General features: G+C 35.8%; 1 protein-coding gene across 10 annotated transcripts in view; it reads right to left on the bottom strand.

The window, feature by feature from the left end:
• The window catches only part of SOX6 (SRY-box transcription factor 6), a 263,900-nt gene that overhangs the window by 145,770 nt on the left and 100,968 nt on the right, over positions 1-17,162 (bottom strand). For all 10 annotated transcript variants that reach the window (XM_050335391.1, XM_050335396.1, XM_050335392.1 and 7 more), the window contains one exon: positions 491-663. In XM_050335391.1, coding sequence (XP_050191348.1) covers positions 491-663 — 173 coding nt within the window. The remainder of the gene's footprint in view (positions 1-490; positions 664-17,162) is intronic.

Genomic DNA, 17,162 nt, shown 5'->3' with positions numbered 1-17,162 from the left:
CAAACAAGCAAAATAAACCAGTAACAAAAAAGACAACAGTAAAAAACAAACCCTTCACGACCTGAACAAACAAATCAAACCTTACTCGTAGGAGATATTTGAAGGTTTGAGGATGCTTAAGGTTTTTTAATTATTTTCTTGTCAAAAAGAGAGTTAAATAATTATAGTCTGGCTTATTTGTAACTCTCAAAATTCCATCAGTGCAAGCAACAAGAACTGGGAAATCTAACAAATGAATCTTTTTTCTAGTAAAGAAATTATTTGAATATCCATTTGAATATCCATTCCCTCTGCTTTTTTCTCTTTTTTTCAGGATCCTATATATTTCCTCTTTCTGGGGGAAAAAAAAAAAAAAAGTAACTTCTGAGGATGTTTAAGCTCTTTTACCAAAAAAAAAAAAAAAACACGAAAGGAAACACCAAGCAGAACAGTGTTTTTGAAAAGCATTCTGCAGGAAGCATTTTCACAGGTTTCTTCCTTGGAGCCTCACCTGTTCTTGCTGTTGGCGAGCAAGGTCCATTTGCTGCCGTTGTTTTTCAATTTGTGAGGCTGCCAGCTTTTTCTGTTCATCGTGGGCAGCCAGGAGCTGCTCCCGTAAGCTGATCAGCTGGGTGATCATAGTAGAGAGCTGTCGCTCTTTTTCTGCCAGGCTTTCTGGTGTACCTAAATGGGCAGGAAAGATACACCGTAAATATGAGACAGACAATAGTTACAAAGCGATATTTACTAAAATAAGAAAAATAAATGGCTGAATCACCAGCGTTATTATTTCAAACAGCAGCTTGAATATATATTCTGCTAATAAATCTCAAAAGAATCTAACACATAGCTTTGCTGAGCTCAAAGCAGGGGAGGATGCAACAGAAATTGGAGCAGAATAGATATAGAGCATTTCATTTTTTTCTGACAGCAGTAATTAATGACACAGTTTGTACAAATCCCTATATCTTTTCCATCTAAACCTGCCTACTGTGATAAATACATTCAGAGTTTATTAGACATAATTTTCCTTCACTTTATATATTTTTTTGGTTTTACCCCAAGTATGTACAAATTGTAAAAACATAATTTAAAAGATGCTATTTGGGGGGAGAAGCAGTTTAATAGTTTATTGATCATTTCTCTAAAACACCCATATATCCTGGTAGGTCATTTAGGTAAATGTAAGCCTTGGTTGTGGAATGTGTATTAAGAATGAGCTTTACTTGTCCCCAAGAGAAATGGCTAACCTGAGAAAATGGCTTAAAAATTTTCATTTAACTTTCAAAGTTTACTCTACAGAGAGCACTTAATTAATATGAAACTACGGTACATTTATTCTTTGCACTAATGATGCTTAATGGTCTGTTTATGGGTAAATTGCATGGGTCTCATAAGTAGATAGTACAGGGTCCTTTTGCAAGTCAATCTGAAAATATCACATCTTGTGTATAAACATATTACTCTGTCAGAAACAGCAATGTCAGTTCCTGTATTTGAGCCATACACTGCATTTTCTTATGTGAGCACCTCAGACCCCAGCTGTCTATAAGAGTAAGCTGTCTATAATTACAGTAAGATGATAGCAGTTCAGGAATACTGGAAGAGAATCTGAAAGAGTTTTACAATTGGAAATGGGATAAATAAAGGAATTTTATGTTTTACAGGAGAACTGAGAGTTGAGAAGAAGAAAACCAAATTAAGAAGTACTCAGGTCTGTAATCTGCCACGATTATATGAGAAGTGGCACAAAAGAGAAGATATTTGCAAACTTCCTTTCCTCAATTTACAATGGAGGACTGTGATAAAAAAGTCACTGGGCTTTTGAAGAGGAAGAAAATGTGTGAGGAACAAGACCTGGGAGGGAGTGGAGAAACAGTCACCAAGTTTATGACTCCACCTTCCCAGGGGAAGATGGATATCTTCTAGGGAAGAGAAGAAAGAAGTTGACAGATTTCATAAGGAGAGGGAACACAAAACAGACTTCTGCCAAGAAGGTGACAAACCCAAGATTCTGTACTACTTACACTGTGCTATGATGGGACTAGTATGATTCTTACACAGAATTTCATGTGCAAAAGCAACATACAAGAAAACCTCTGTCTGTAATTGCTTTCTGAGGAAAAAAAGAAACTGCATGGCTTAAGCAAACTCACAGAAACAAAGGGTACCTGGTTTTCTGTATATTTACTAATTGCATTTAGCAACAAGAAGTCCTGAAAATATTCACTTTCTTATCCATTACTAACTATCTTAGTTTTGAGAGTTTCCAGCAACCTGATGCTTCAGGCTCTAATGCCTAATCTTCATTCACTATGCATGTGACACAGGTCTCAAGAAGAGGAAAAATGTGTTACTTCTGTTGTGGTAGAAATTTTAGACAGGGTTGGTGATTTCCTTACAAGAAGAAGTGTGATGGATGCACGAAGTTGAAGCTGAAAGACACTCTACTATTCAGACAAACCCACTGCAAAACCTTAGTGTGATGTCCACAACTGAAGCACTAAAAGAGTTCTGTGAAAAAAGCTGTTTCAAAAAAAAAAAAACAACAACAAAGATTTTTTTAAAGCAAGCTTGGGCAGGTACGTGGCCTGTACTGAAGGCACTGCCTTGCCAGGATCCATTAGCATGTACTGAGCTCCACGCTGCTGACATCTGTTCAATTATCTCTAACTTCAGTATAAACTTACCTTAACCCTCCCCAACTGCGTTACTCAGTCTTGAAGATTTTTCATGATGGTCCAAAGGTTATTTAGGTGGGTTTGAATGTGCTATTGTATACTGAAATTCATTTTCATGGCTAAAAAACTGTTCTGCCAAAGAAAAACTCCCTTGCCCATTGCGACTGGAAGAGATCAACCACTCCACCTATTTTAGAAAGCCAATGGGAAGCAACCTGCTGCCTCAAATGATACTTATTGCCCTCCATTGCCACCTGGGAAACGACAGCTTGAGACCTTCACATCTGTCAAGCAGCTTTGGCATTGTAATGCAGGCCCCTGAGCTTACAGTCATAAAGTATTTTACACACCCAAAGCAGATATTAATCTCCCACTTCATTTCCATATTATTCCGTACAGCTTCTGCTTGCTTTGGAACATGAGTAGAAAGCTACCACAAAGAGTGTCTGCTAAGGGTACAAAATACAGTTGTTTTGTTATGATGACTTAGAACCACTTGATACGGTTGCCACAAATGTATAGGGTCTTTTTTCTTTCCTTTCTTTCTTTCTTTCTTTCTCTGATTTTTTTTTTTTTTTTTTTTTACCAATACCAGGCAGAAGTAACTGCTCTTATTCAGGAATTCATAGTAATTGTTTTCCTCTCCTTTTCCCCCTCAGAGAAACACATCTGAAATAAATGACCCCATTTAAAGTACTCTGCTCTTTAATTTGTACTGTGCTATGTAATACAACAACAAAATAGAACTGATGACCACAAAATGTACACTGTGCTCCTGGAAAATAACGAGACCTCCATGAAGCTGCAAGACACTTAACCCAGCACTGCTCAAGACAAGAACAAGCATAAGATGAGAATGTTCTTGTATGAGCAGTTTGGGGGGAGGTATAATTTAATTTTAGAGTGGAAAATCCCAACCATTATTTTACAGTTTAAATACCAATAAAATCCAACTTGCTTAGAACGCAGACCAGATTGAGCTGATCTGGCTGGGCCAAGAGAGGTCATCAGTAGCTGTGTGCCATCATCATCTGTTTTGCATCCACTTACTTCAGCAAGCAGTGAGATTCCTAAACTCATTCCCAGTAAATAAACTTCTGCTGTTGACTAAAAATGTCTATAAATAAAATAAAAATACAGCTATCTGTAAAATGTATCTGCCCTAAAAACAGATAAAACAAAAAGCTTAGTAAAAAATAAACAGTAAATATGCCAGCTTCCATAAAATATTATATACCACAGCTCGCTCTCTGTTCTAATCCTATTCTCTTACTCCAAAGACAGCAGTGCATTTTTTTTCCATGGGGTCTTCCTTATCCCCAAAACACATCTGTCTTGAGTTTCTCTCAGATTTGTCAGGTGGATCAGTGCTCCCCAGGGCCTGCTCCATCTGAAGTATTTTAATTTGACTAAACACCTGATTTATTTTATCTCTCCGATGAGAAAGGCAGTTTGTCTTAATAGAGCCTGTCAGCCTACAGTCCCATTCACAGCAATTTACAGGCAGCCAGGGATGCTGGAAAAGAAGAGTGCTGTGATTCTGTATTTTATCCTCCTCCAGAAAGCACCTAAAAGCAGCTATTCACTGCTACTGCATGTGGCATTTTAGAACTGAATTAGCTTTTTATTCAAGTAACTACACTTGTTGTGAATAGCTTATCTGTAAAATTGCTACATTCACTACTGATTTTATTAACCTTTGGCTCTATCACAAAATGGTCTTCAGTTAGGAAAGACCTTTAAAATTGACACATTTTTCTTAGGGGCCTTTATTTCAGTGACTTCAGATCTACTGAATTTGATCCATTGAATCCCTTTACCCCCAGTATTTAAAATTTTGAGTGTTGGTGTGAAGCTGATAGTGTTCAAGGGCTTCATTTTAAAATGAAAATGTGACATCTCATCAGAAGCTCAGAAAAAAATTGTGGGTTTTTTAAAGCTCTTTGTGATAATAATCATTAGCTGAAAAATAATTTGGTTGTAGTAATATTTTATTTTTTCCTTGTGTGCTTATTGTTTTACCCTTTACTTTGGATTTCAGCACAAATTGAGATAAAATGGTCAGATTGAAGAGAACTGTGGCATCAAAGAGAACTTTTGAGAAATTCTGGTCATAGGTCAATCTAACCAGGAGTGAGAAAATAAAAAGTAGCTATAAATCTGCTGAAAAGCAGAGAAGAGTTCAACTTGTGGTCTAAAATTACATTTAGAAAGAATTCTGCTTCTGGCAGAACCCTACCTTTTAAAGCTAATTAGAATACTACATGATTTCTGGTATATAAAGTAATAAAAAGAGCATGATGTATCTTAAAATGCAGGATGAGGTTAATGATTTTTATTAAATGCGTTGCATCTACCCAGGTTTCTTTAAGCATTGCTAAAAAAAAAAAAAAAAAGTTAAAAATCTAGTAATCTGTAGGTATAGATATATAGCTATAGTTCCTGTATCAATCAGTGGTTTACCACCTTACAACTCTCCTATTACCTCTTACTACATATTCAGTCTATATACCCTGCATGTCAACAAACGCTGGAGGCTTTTCAGTGTTAAATTTGGCACTGTCCTTGTGGCAAGCTGTCATGAGAGAGAGGCAGAGTAACAGAGTAATAACTGCTGGCAAGAGAAAAAAGACACAGGAATAACAAAAAATAGACTTCTAGGCTTACATAGTATAATTTAGACCGATCTCTTTGACACTCAGCAAAAGAAAACTAGATAAAGCCACAAATTCTATAGAATGAATAAAAGACAAAATACTGTAGTCATAAATAAGCCAAAAATTTTATAAGCGTGAACCATGGCTTGCCGAAGTAGGATTCTTAGCTGTGACACGAAATTACTGTGGGTTCTTGAATGTGCTTGCCTTAGTTTCCCAACATGTACACAGTGTAAAACACTACCAATCAGAGGTTTTTATGCCTGGTTAGTTAATGTTTCTGAAGTGCTTTGCGATCCTTGCATGGAATCTCTACACAGCTGCAAAGTATTATTGGTTCTCTTGAATTCTGTGATTAGTGTAAAGCATGACAAATATCATCCTTGTTTATGCATTGCATCTAAACTAACTTTTGCTCCATACACTCACAGGAAATACAAATTAATAAATCACAAATGATTACTCCTGTTATGTTTCTAGAACAAACACATAGTGTGACTTTTATGAAATCAGAAGACAGTAATGCCAGAAAGAAGCATGGACTTTGCCAGAAACTAAGTAGGGCTCTAAATCACATAACTGCAGTTCCAAAGTATCATCATCCAAAGCAATTCAACCAACAATCAAAAATGATTTTGAATCAAGTTAAGCAATTTCAGCTTTTTTAAAAAAAAAATAAAAAATAAAAAAAAGCCTTTATGACTCAATTTCTCTGTTAGGTTGAAGGCGGTTTTTATTATTTTATGGACATTGTTTGAAAAGAAAGCAGAAACACAATGCTGGACATAAAAGAAAGTGTATTTGATCTTAGCTGCCCAGAGATAACCTGGTTAAACCATTCTGTCTAACACGGCAGTCTGCAGCACACATCAGATGGGCTGTGATGTCTCTACTTCACAGGCTCTGTCCAGCATTTAGCATTTACCCTTTTTTGATTGGGTCACCTTTTAAATGCCACAAAATAGGGCAGCAAAAGTCAACAAAAATAAACAGGAAAAACAGAAGAAAGTAACAATCTAATGGAAGGGCTTCGGAGATAAAAGTCACTTTGTGACTGTCTGACTAAGGAGCCCCCTTGCCATTGTAACAGCATCTAATTTGAGTTCTAACTCCAGCAGCAGTTTAAAAAGCTTCCACTCTAAAGGGCCCCAAGTGTATCATAAAGATAAAGCATTTCAGTAGAAAACAGCCACAAAGACCTCTATTATCTTATCAGTCTTTGGTTACAACAGCTGAACCAATATGACTAAGTTCTGAATGACTTTTTTTTACCCCCTTCTTTTTATAACACTAGAATACTGGAATTTCTTTATTTCATGATCAGTTAGCAATTGTTGATGTTCCCATATGCTACTGTCCCGTTCTTAGTCAATAAAAAGTTTTATAAATGCTTCCATTGTGCTTTGTAGCATCCCAGTGCAGAAGGCAGCACAGCAAACATGTCCAGCATGCAAACCACACCGGATAGCTTCTCTTGGGAAGGTGTGAGATCGCTCCCCTCCCTTATGTCTCAAAATAATTCTGCATTTTAAGCTTTGAGCATGGAAATTTTATTATCACACATCCATGAACAGTAATGAGAATTAACATTAAGAACTACTAAAAATGTTCTGGGGAGAAGAATCTGTCAGATTTTGAAAAACAAAAAACCAAGTTAAATTGGCTATGTTTTTGAGAAGGATGAAAATGTTTTACTCCTTATCCACAGGTTTCATCCTAGTTTCACTCATAAACCTGAGATGTTGAAACAGCTTCTTAGGCGGGAGCAATTTGAAACTCAAATGAATTACAAAACAGCAGATTTTAATACAATCCTATACTTATCGTAGCCCAGACTGTCCTGCTTAGATTGGCCATAAAATTGCAGGCAGCTGAGTGAATATGAAATCAACTAAATGAGACCATGCTGACCCTTCATTTTCACATGTCACTGTGCCCACAGACAGGTGAAGGAGAGGGCAGGGACCCACAGCAGCAGGGCTTGCTGTCCTCCACCCCCACAGCCACCTCCCTGGCTCTGTGTAAGCTGAGCTGCTGGCAGGTTTCACAGCGAACATCAGGGTCCTGCACCCATCACCCTTTAGTTTGGATCATACCAAGGCTTTTATCCAGTCCACACACACTTCCTGCCTAACCAGGGGAGGCACTACTACACATTCAGAAGAGCAATGCACATCCAGATCCCTTCCTGACATTGAGCTGGAACAGAGTCAGGAGTCCCTGGGCGTAATTGCCTTCACAGGCACCTCTTAATGTTCATGTTCAACTGAACCCTATTCAACCACTTAAGGTGTCATGCTCTGTTGGTTTTTTCCCTTCTCAAAAGAATTTGAAGGATTTATCCTTTCTTCAGAGTTCACAAATCACAGAACCATTTATTCTGTATTAAGGAGAAGTCACAAGAATGTCTATAGTAATCAAAGTAAGCCAATGCACTCTAAAGAAAAATACTGAAGTGACTGGATCAACAGAAACTGTTCACAAGTTACTCCCAAGCAGCTCCACAACTGTCAAAGCAATCTGCAAAGGTTTGGATTGAGAAGTGCCTGGTCAGCTCATGAAGCAGCACAATGAAACTTTGCACCATTTTTAGCAATGTGGTGAATCTACAGTTGAGTTCTAAAATGTAATCCACGCCAGGAATGTAGGAAAGAATGTGATGTTAGCCAGAGCTTCAACCTCCCCCTCCTCCAAACCAGTGCCCAGCAAAAAGCAGAATTCCAACAAATCTCTTGGACTCCTTACTTTCTTTCATACACATGAAAATAAGAACTCTATCTGACATACGCCTTGGAAGACTTAAATTATGCTTAGAGATTTAGTTGCTATCTCATATATGCAATTCTATTTTACTATTGTATTCTATTTAAAAAAATAAATTAAAAAATAGATACCAAAAACCCACTTCAGCTCATTTCTTAGAATTACTCTTGAATCCAGAAGAACTTGCAACTTTACATTCTAGATACTACTAGAAGCACATATTAAGTGTTAATTCATACACGTGCACGTGGAAAGACAAATGACGATTTTTGAATAAATTATTTGTAGGGTTTTTCAGCAGCAAGTAGAGAGAGAATGCTTTAGATCTTTCAGTGGGTTTCAAAGTTTGTCATATATACTCAATACAAGCTGTTCAGACTATGTAGGAAAAATGTGATATTGCTGGATACAAACAGAGAAAGACGTATTATACATTTCAACTAAAAACTCATCGTCAAACTATTCTTGCTGCATTAGAATATAATGATATAACAGAGGCCACAGTGAGTTATCTGTACAGTGGTACAAACACTAAAATATGAGGTAGAGAGAAAAATGAGCAGTTTTGTTTTGTTAACTGAGGGCAGTTCCCAGGGCATAGCACATCAAAATAAAAACTGGTAGTGTTATACGGAGAGCAAAATTCATATTATCAATATTATTATTGACTCTAATGCTCAATTCCAACGCTTTTAAAGTAAAAAAATATTTACAAGTCATAGAAAAGGTGGTCCATGCATTTAAGATACTCATTCAGGATTTGAGAGCTGACAAAATATCCTGACCTTTAGTTACAGTTTTTCCCATTTAAATACAGATGACACTACTTCCCTAGGTCATGGAGCAGGATGGAGAGGAGGATGTTATGCTGAGAAAAGCAGCAGTAAAGATTTCAAAATGTATTTGTGGGCCATGCAACAGACAGAAATAGTATATAAAAAAATTAAATCAAAATGATAGAAAATGTATTGAAAGGGAAAAGAAATTATAAACAAAAAAATCCTGAACAAACAAGAAAACAAACAAATGAACAAAAAAAAAAAAAAAAAAAAAAAAAGATCTAACCATCACATAATTATACAGTAGTTTCCTCTTCTGTAAAAAAAAAAACCACACTGAGATGCCAGGAACTGTGCTAATAAGGATAGCAGAAATACTTAAATGTCACAGTAGGAATAAAGTCTCAGCATCAGAACCTTCTCTCTGCAAACATCCCTGCATAGATGATGTTTATCAGCTTTTTTTGTGGACATTAATATTGTGAATTAAAAAAGCACAAGGTTGGTTCATCTCCCCTATCAGAGAACGCATATTAAGCACAAACAACAATAGCAGGCCAATATTATGTCTTCCTCAAGGAGATGAGAAAGTCATAAACAGGGTTTGAAAGTTAAATCCCTAAAGTTTTCTTATTTGCAAGGGCTGTAAAACTAAATTCAGTCTAATAGTCCTGCAATGATTTAAGTTGTCTTGTAGTAAAACAGAAGTCTCATTACAAAATGGAAATATCCAAAGTTTTTCCTTCTGATAATGGGACACAAATATTAATGTCAGAAAAATCAAGTCACTCAGTAATGATGATCTTCAATGGTTATTGCTTCTTTATTACACTGGAATTAACAACTCAGCAAGTCTAATTCTCTCTTCACATTATTTACACATACACGTAGATCAAAGACTTCTATTGAAATACTCTGTATTTACAATGGCATGAGAACTGATCCCCATGTTCCTGTAAATAGTAAGTAAAGCCAGTTTTTCACCTTCCCTATTATTTTATCTCTGAACCTGACCCAAAATACATGAATTCTTTCATCATCTTTGGCTGAGTTTTGTAGTTGTCAGAGGACCAATAGCAGACATGTTGAACAGCAATCCAAGAAAACTCACCTGAGTTTCTAGAAAACTACCATATTTGGCATGTAGAAATGTTAGTGAAGAAGTCATATATATATGCATATTCTGTAACATCATCCCAATTTTAGGTGTGAGACTGATTTGTCCTGACAGCATCATTTACATAAAAAAACTGGGTACTTAGTATTAGACCTTTTAAATGCACTTTCTTAATAAACTCTTTCCATGATCTGTTTATGGCTTAATGTGAATCTATAGATGTAAAATTGAGAATGAAGTGCTTTACACTGAGAAATACTGCCCAACCTCTCACACCAGCTTCAGAGGAATCCCAACACAATGAGATTTTGCCCTAAACATTATTTTGTTTTCTGGATAATTCTTTAATTTTATTTTTTTTTTGCTTCTGATTCCTACAATTTGATTAATTCAGTTCTGCTGCACTAGTAGTCTCACTATATCTAATTAAATTAAACATTATTTTAGATGTTTGAATTGAATAGAAAATCCCTAACTTTCATTTCCAGAAAAGAAGAAAAAATAATTTACTTCTAGGTAAATTTTTGCACCTCTTCCTTGATGTGGAGTAATGGATAGTCTGATATATGAATGCTAACCCATCTCTAATGTTCCTATAAAACATTGCAGTAAAAGGTATAAGTAAGATACTTTTTGTAACATCCACTTTAAGCTGCGAAATGAGATTTTCTTTTGCTTATATACAATCACAGATAGTGTCTTCTTTGGAATTACAATGTTGAGAATCACAATTGATGATAGTCCGGAATAAGTAGGATCTTACTAACCAGCACAAAAAGATTGTGAGTCTGCTGAAGAAAAAAATGTAATTGGAGAATTCAGGACTGATTTTGAAATTGCTCCATTTCATTTATTGTTCTTTCCTAACAGCACACAGTTGGATAAAAGTAATTTTGTTTCCATATTCAATTTTAATTTAACAAGTGATTTCAAGGTACCATTATTCTTATTTTTTCATTTTGTAAACATGATAGAATTCCAAGTGATCTATACAATTTTTCATTCTTTTAAAACTAGTATTTCTTCCCGTGCAAGTGCAAGAAAGCACTTCTTTGGAAGGAAGAGCTCTCCAATTAAAACTTGTATCTTCAATCACAGGGATGAAATGAATATCTGTTCTATCTAATCTTATTCTGGAAAGAGAATTGTATATGTACATGCATAAAAGTGACTTGAAGGGAGCTGAGTTTAGAAGAAGTTAGTTTCGTATCTCATTGGATTAGTATAGTTCATATGATTTAATGACATTAATTTCCCTACTTAACAGGAGTCATAGTTACTTGTGATTTCTTTAGCTGATTATATGTCTTTCATAAAAAAGTTCATGATGTTAAAGAAGCTTTTGGTTTTCTTCAGTCTACTCCATTGTCTAAAACATGGGTTAATAAAGGATAAAAAGAATTATATGTTTTAATCAAGTTTTACATTTTAAACAGCAAGCTACAGAAGAGGAGGGGTTAACATTCTTTTTCTGCTTTTTGTCAAAGTATTTGCAGAAATAATGTGATTCCTCTCTTTAAATAGTGAGGAAGAGGAACATTTTACACTGTACTGTTTACAAATACTTTCATGGGGTGATAGTAAGAAAAGGTGACAGTTGAAGTTCATGCAGCTTGTATATGTTCTCCTGCAGTTGGACATGTGCAAGTCAGGTGAAAAAATCATCTCATCACTGTATCTTCCTGTGGGGCTAATCTAGTTTTAAGGAAGACACTGCAGAGTCTTACACTGAACTGACCACCTCTGTGCTAGGAAGGTCTGTGCTAACAAGGATAGGAATGAATACTTTTCTCTGCGTGCAAGAAGGGAAGAGATCCTTTCCATAGGTGCCACTGCAGCTTTATTATATTAAAAGGCTAACTGATTTAGATATTAGGATTCAATTATTTGAGTTCATCTTCCTTAAAGCCAACACTGAGGATCCCAATCCAAAACACTCCAGGAATATTGCCTCTTTTCCTCTACTGAAAATTGTAACCCAAATGCATTCCTTCAGCTGCATCCAGAATGCACAATATACACAGGAGAGGAGATGTGCCCCTGTGAAATGTACTCTGACTTCTGATGTCTTGCAGTTACTTTTTATATCTTGTTAAATAAGTTACTTCCATGAGTTTTTAGTTAGTAATTATTAGCTACACCACTCAGAAATGTCTAAATATAAATATGAGTATTAGTACTGTAAGATTTATATACTTTAAATATAAATTTTAATTTTGATCTTAATTACATGTTCATCTTTCATGTCTTACAAATACAAACAAGTATATCAATGAAAAACTTATATTTGCCTCTGAAGATTTTTATTGCCTCTGGTGATAAGTAATGAAGAAGCAAAGTTTATTGCAAAACAAGGACATTAGCATAGCCTGTCTATCACAGAAGCTGTAAAGAAGAAACTTCCTACCTCATCTGAGAAGAGACAATTTAGTCAAAAGCCTTTGATATGTATGGAAAAGCAACAACATTTTATACATTTAGAATGTGCCCAGAGAAGTCAGTTGAAGGATTTACATTTATTTCAGAGGGCTTTGAAACAGGTCCATTGATATGTTCATTAACAGTGGCATTAGGTGGTCAAAATTGGCAGCTTCAGACTTGCCAATCTGAATATTATTTCAAATTTAGTTCATAATCAAAGAGTTATAAATTGAAAGTGCTACTTATCTGCTGCCCACAACCTACCAATCTGTAACACCAATTCAGCAGAGTGTAGTAATGCTACAAATATGAATTATCTTATGCCTTTTAAAGTAACCACAACTTCATTGTATGTCTATGGGAAACAAAAAACACACAAGTAAACTATGCTGTTGTTCCCTCAAGGTTTGTTTTATAAATAAATAATTATTGGGAAAAAATGCATTCCAGAACAAGTTAGAATTCTATGACCAGCTTACTGTGCTCCCTTAAACATGCTACAAAATTATCAGACAAGTTTTCTAACTGCAGAAAAACCTCCTAAATCACATTAACCAGAGCACAAAGGGGGTGGCCTACATTTGCAGACTGAAGCTCCACACATATTCTAAGATTGTTCTGGTACGATTATGCTCTAACCACAAGCATGAGTTGTGTTTAGCCAGATGGTTCTCAGAAGCAACTAAAAGTACAGTTAGACATTTTCTTAATTCAATTTATTTGTATATCTAGTTGATCACAAACCAAAACATTTAACACAGCCCTTCACTACAGAGTCTTTGGTAATTAAGTTCTTCACAGTCCTAAACCAGAGTGGTATCATGTTATTTTGTTGTACTTTCATAGGTATTCTACTACTCCAACAGGATCATTCAGAAAGAAAACATAAACACTGCCTGTTCAAAAGACTTAATATAATCCAATATTCAAAGGCCTGAATTTAGCAAAACTTTAAGCACAGTGTTATGATGATTTACAATAAACCTTGAAGCGCTGGGAGTAAGTAGGAAACACCAAGAGGTTTTGAATTCTGCAATAACAGCATTCTAATTCAATATATTATAAATAGGGCCTGGGATATATTTAAGAAAGCAGGATCCTCTAAATGTTTCTCTTTCCTTAAGACAATAGAACACTGTCCAGGTTGCATTTTCATTACTTTATTTCTACAGCAACCGTAGCTTTGGCATTCTTTTTCTTTCATAATAAGACACTAAAACTAAAAACACAAAGGAAGAAGAAGTAGGGAAGAAGGAAAAGGGAAAATAGATTTCTACAATTGGTGCTAAAAGTTAATCATCTTCCTTTTAGGTGTCCTATTAAAAAAAATGAGTTGTATCTGGAAGAACATACCTGTTGAAACTCAATGCAACATTTCTGATGTGGTTCTCAGAAACTACTTCAGTTTAATCTGTGATGCTGATAATCATGATAATATTAACTTAGATGAAGGCTAATTGTGACTGCAAAATAATTTTTAACTTAATCAATGTATTTTGTGGTTATTTCCTCTCTATGAATTTTAAATAAACATCAGTATTTCAATCTGTCTGCATCTGCAAAGATCTCATGTATTTTTACAAAGGGTTTCTCAGATTTAGGTGTCTCTGGGCCACATTTGTAAAGAGATTTGGGACCCTTACTGTTGCAGATATACCTATGGCCATGTTTTCAAAAACACGTGAAGCCTCTAGCACCCATTGACTCAGATGACATTGTTTTAAAAAATGAGATAGGTGTGTCTGAATCATATAAGAACACCTTAAAAGTTTTCAATTAATTTGACTCTGAGGTAGTACTACATGCAATAGACATTAGAGCCATGGAATACCTTTCTAAAAGATGCTGCTGGCTCTAAGTCTTATGTAGGTTCAAGGAGACAGGACAAGTACTTGGAAGGAGGAAGAACAATCTATTTGACTGATTCAAGACACACAAACCCCATCAGGGTCTGGAAATCCCTGGAACTGTAAATAGAAGTGGAGATAACATTAGTGTGAAAGTATGTTTTCCCTGTTCTTCCTCATTCCTGTGTGTCCATTTATGAATCCTCCTGAGGTCAAATGGGTGTTTGACTGTTTTCTTCCCTTTATGCCACAGATCTCCTTCCCATTTTTGCACTGAGTACTTTTGCAGGAACTTTGGCCTTTCAGATACAGTACTTGATGATTTTTTATTAAGATTTGTTTTCCCAGTATGGAAATTCATATCTATGGGTCAAGCAATTGTCTTTTCTTAACACCAAAGTAGTTTCATTTACTTTTCTGGTGTGCAACACTAGCTAGTGGACATGAGAACCTGTATCTGCATGATGGTATATACACCTTAGGCTTACATGTTCCAGTCAAAACCTAAAGTTGCTCACTTTGAGTTTCCCACAGGTAATAAACTTTGAACAAAAAATTTTTGAACTGCACACTTACAGTAACTTCTAAAGTATAACCATCAATATGTTTTGCTATCATCATAATTTCAGGGTATCAAAGTAAACAGAAATGTAAAGATAAATAGAAAGATTGTTGAAGGAATGCTGTTGGACATGAGAGATTTAGATATCACTTTCTAGAACTCAGTAGCACTTTCATAACTTCTAAGTGGCACGGACTGCATTCACTTAAAAATTTTCAAATTTCTCCTAGGAGCTCTTCCATTATTGGCTGGATATCCCACAGCAGAGATTTTTCTGCTCTTGTGTACCTGTTCTGCATTCAGGGGACCTCAACACCTTTCAGTAAAGCTAAGCTTGCAGTTTCAACTCAATCATGGACTCAACATATACAGACAGAAGTCTATATAAGACAAGTAGCTTGCATAAGAGAATGAATGAATGAATAGATGTAAAGAGAATGCAGTAAAATGCATTTATAAGGCACACTCACATACACATTTCTTTCCTTCTGTACCAAAAAAAAAAAAATTTTTACTAAGTCGGGAACTCCATATTGCTTTAGCTATTAATTCAGTTTATACAGTTTAGGAGGAGTGACTTTCTCAGTTGCTTAACCAGTTTTACAAGCCTACACCTGCTATGACATGGCTAACACTGACAAAAAAAGAGCACTTCTGGTAAAGCCTAAGTAGGTACAGATGACAAAAACACTGCCGAGTTTACCAATTAACTTTCGGCTTCTCACAGTATCTTTTAACCATTTCCTAGCTTCTAGCACTCAATCAAGAACATTAAACAAATATCACAAATCTTGAGTTCTTAAACCACAGAAAATGAACTCTTTCAGAATTCCAGTTATAAAGAACATGTTACTCTTGCCGTAAAAAAAAAAAAATAAAATTACACAACTCAGATGTTGTTAATAACCATCACAGAAACTGAGCCTATGCACGTTATAATTTTATAGCCCTGGCAGTGGTGATGCCTGCTGGTCTGTAGGATCTGACTGTGATAAATGAAGAGCTCTCCTTTTACAGATCATAGAGGCATAGAATGGGTTGGGTTGGAAGGAACCTTAAAGACCATCTAGTTCCAACCCCTCTGCCATGGGTAGGGACACCTTCCACTAGACCTGGCTGCTCAGAGCCAGATCCAGTCATGATGCAGATGTTGGAGTGAGCCTACTGGTAGAAGAACAATTTTGTCCTTCATGAAGACTATTTCATTAAAACAAGTTAAGCAACATTCATTTTCATTACATAGATCTTCAGTTTTCCCTCACTGCTAAACTTGAACTTTATATTAATTCTATGTGTTTAATGCATTCAAACATTTCATACAGACATAGCTGTGACAATGTAAGTTTCTTACAGCAGATTCCACTGATGAGCAATTAACACCTGTATTTTGTCACAGGTGATTTGCCCCTGATCACCCACCACAGCCCTTTCCAGTTGTTGTAACAATAATTCAGAAAAAAGTTTTCTCAGTATTTTTTAGCTCAGTACACACACAGAAGGGAACAAGGAGAGGAACAGTGAAAGCACCTCACCTATCTATTAATTTAACTAAACTTCAGCCATGTGTAGAGACTGATTGGTTTTTTCCAGGTCAGCAGAGGGAGAATTCTCACTAAGGCCAGCTCTTAGCACCAAGTGTTGATATCTGTCTGATGGTGGGATATGTTATCTGAGGGTAAGCAGAGAGGTCTAAAGTGCCTTTGTCAATCACTGTTATCTTGAAAAGTGGCAGACCACACCCAGATGGAATTAAGTATTTCTTTTTAGAAAAATCTATGTGCTTCAGAAGTGGATACCTTATCTTTGGCTGAAGTCTGAGAGACCCAAAATTATACTACAGAACCTTGGAAGGTGAAGAAAACAACAAAATGGATAAGAAAGTTAATTCAGTTATTAATACATCCTAAAGTAGGAATCCTCTATTCCCTAAAGCCTCTAAAAGAACCTCCATAGTTATTTTGTGACTGTTGCAGAATCACAACAATATGTAGCCAAATGGGTTCTGTCACCAGAGGAAAGGTGAAACCTTCTCTCAAGTTAAAAGGAAATCCCTGATTCACAAGGAATCTGAAAAAACCCAAACCACAGAACAACTATGCCCATTTAATTCTCTGCACCTTCCTTAGTTAACCTGTTTATATTCTTTTGATGTTGCCAATCAAGATTTGAAGTCTGTTAAGTTTTCCCACATTTAGAAAAACTCAATTTCACAAACCTAATAAAATATCTCTATAAACTACACTGACTTCTTAAATCCTGCAACTGGAGTACACCACCTGCATATTAACAGCTCTGTCTTCCAGGGAGAACTACAATTGTCTACTAAACAGTTACATCAAAGATCAAATCCCGTAAT

The sequence above is a fragment of the Myiozetetes cayanensis genome, unplaced genomic scaffold (assembly GCF_022539395.1).
Source record: "Myiozetetes cayanensis isolate MyiCay16 unplaced genomic scaffold, myiCay2020 scf6-25, whole genome shotgun sequence".
Classification (NCBI taxonomy): Eukaryota; Metazoa; Chordata; class Aves; order Passeriformes; family Tyrannidae; genus Myiozetetes; species Myiozetetes cayanensis.
This window is presented reverse-complemented; position numbering and strand designations above follow the sequence as displayed.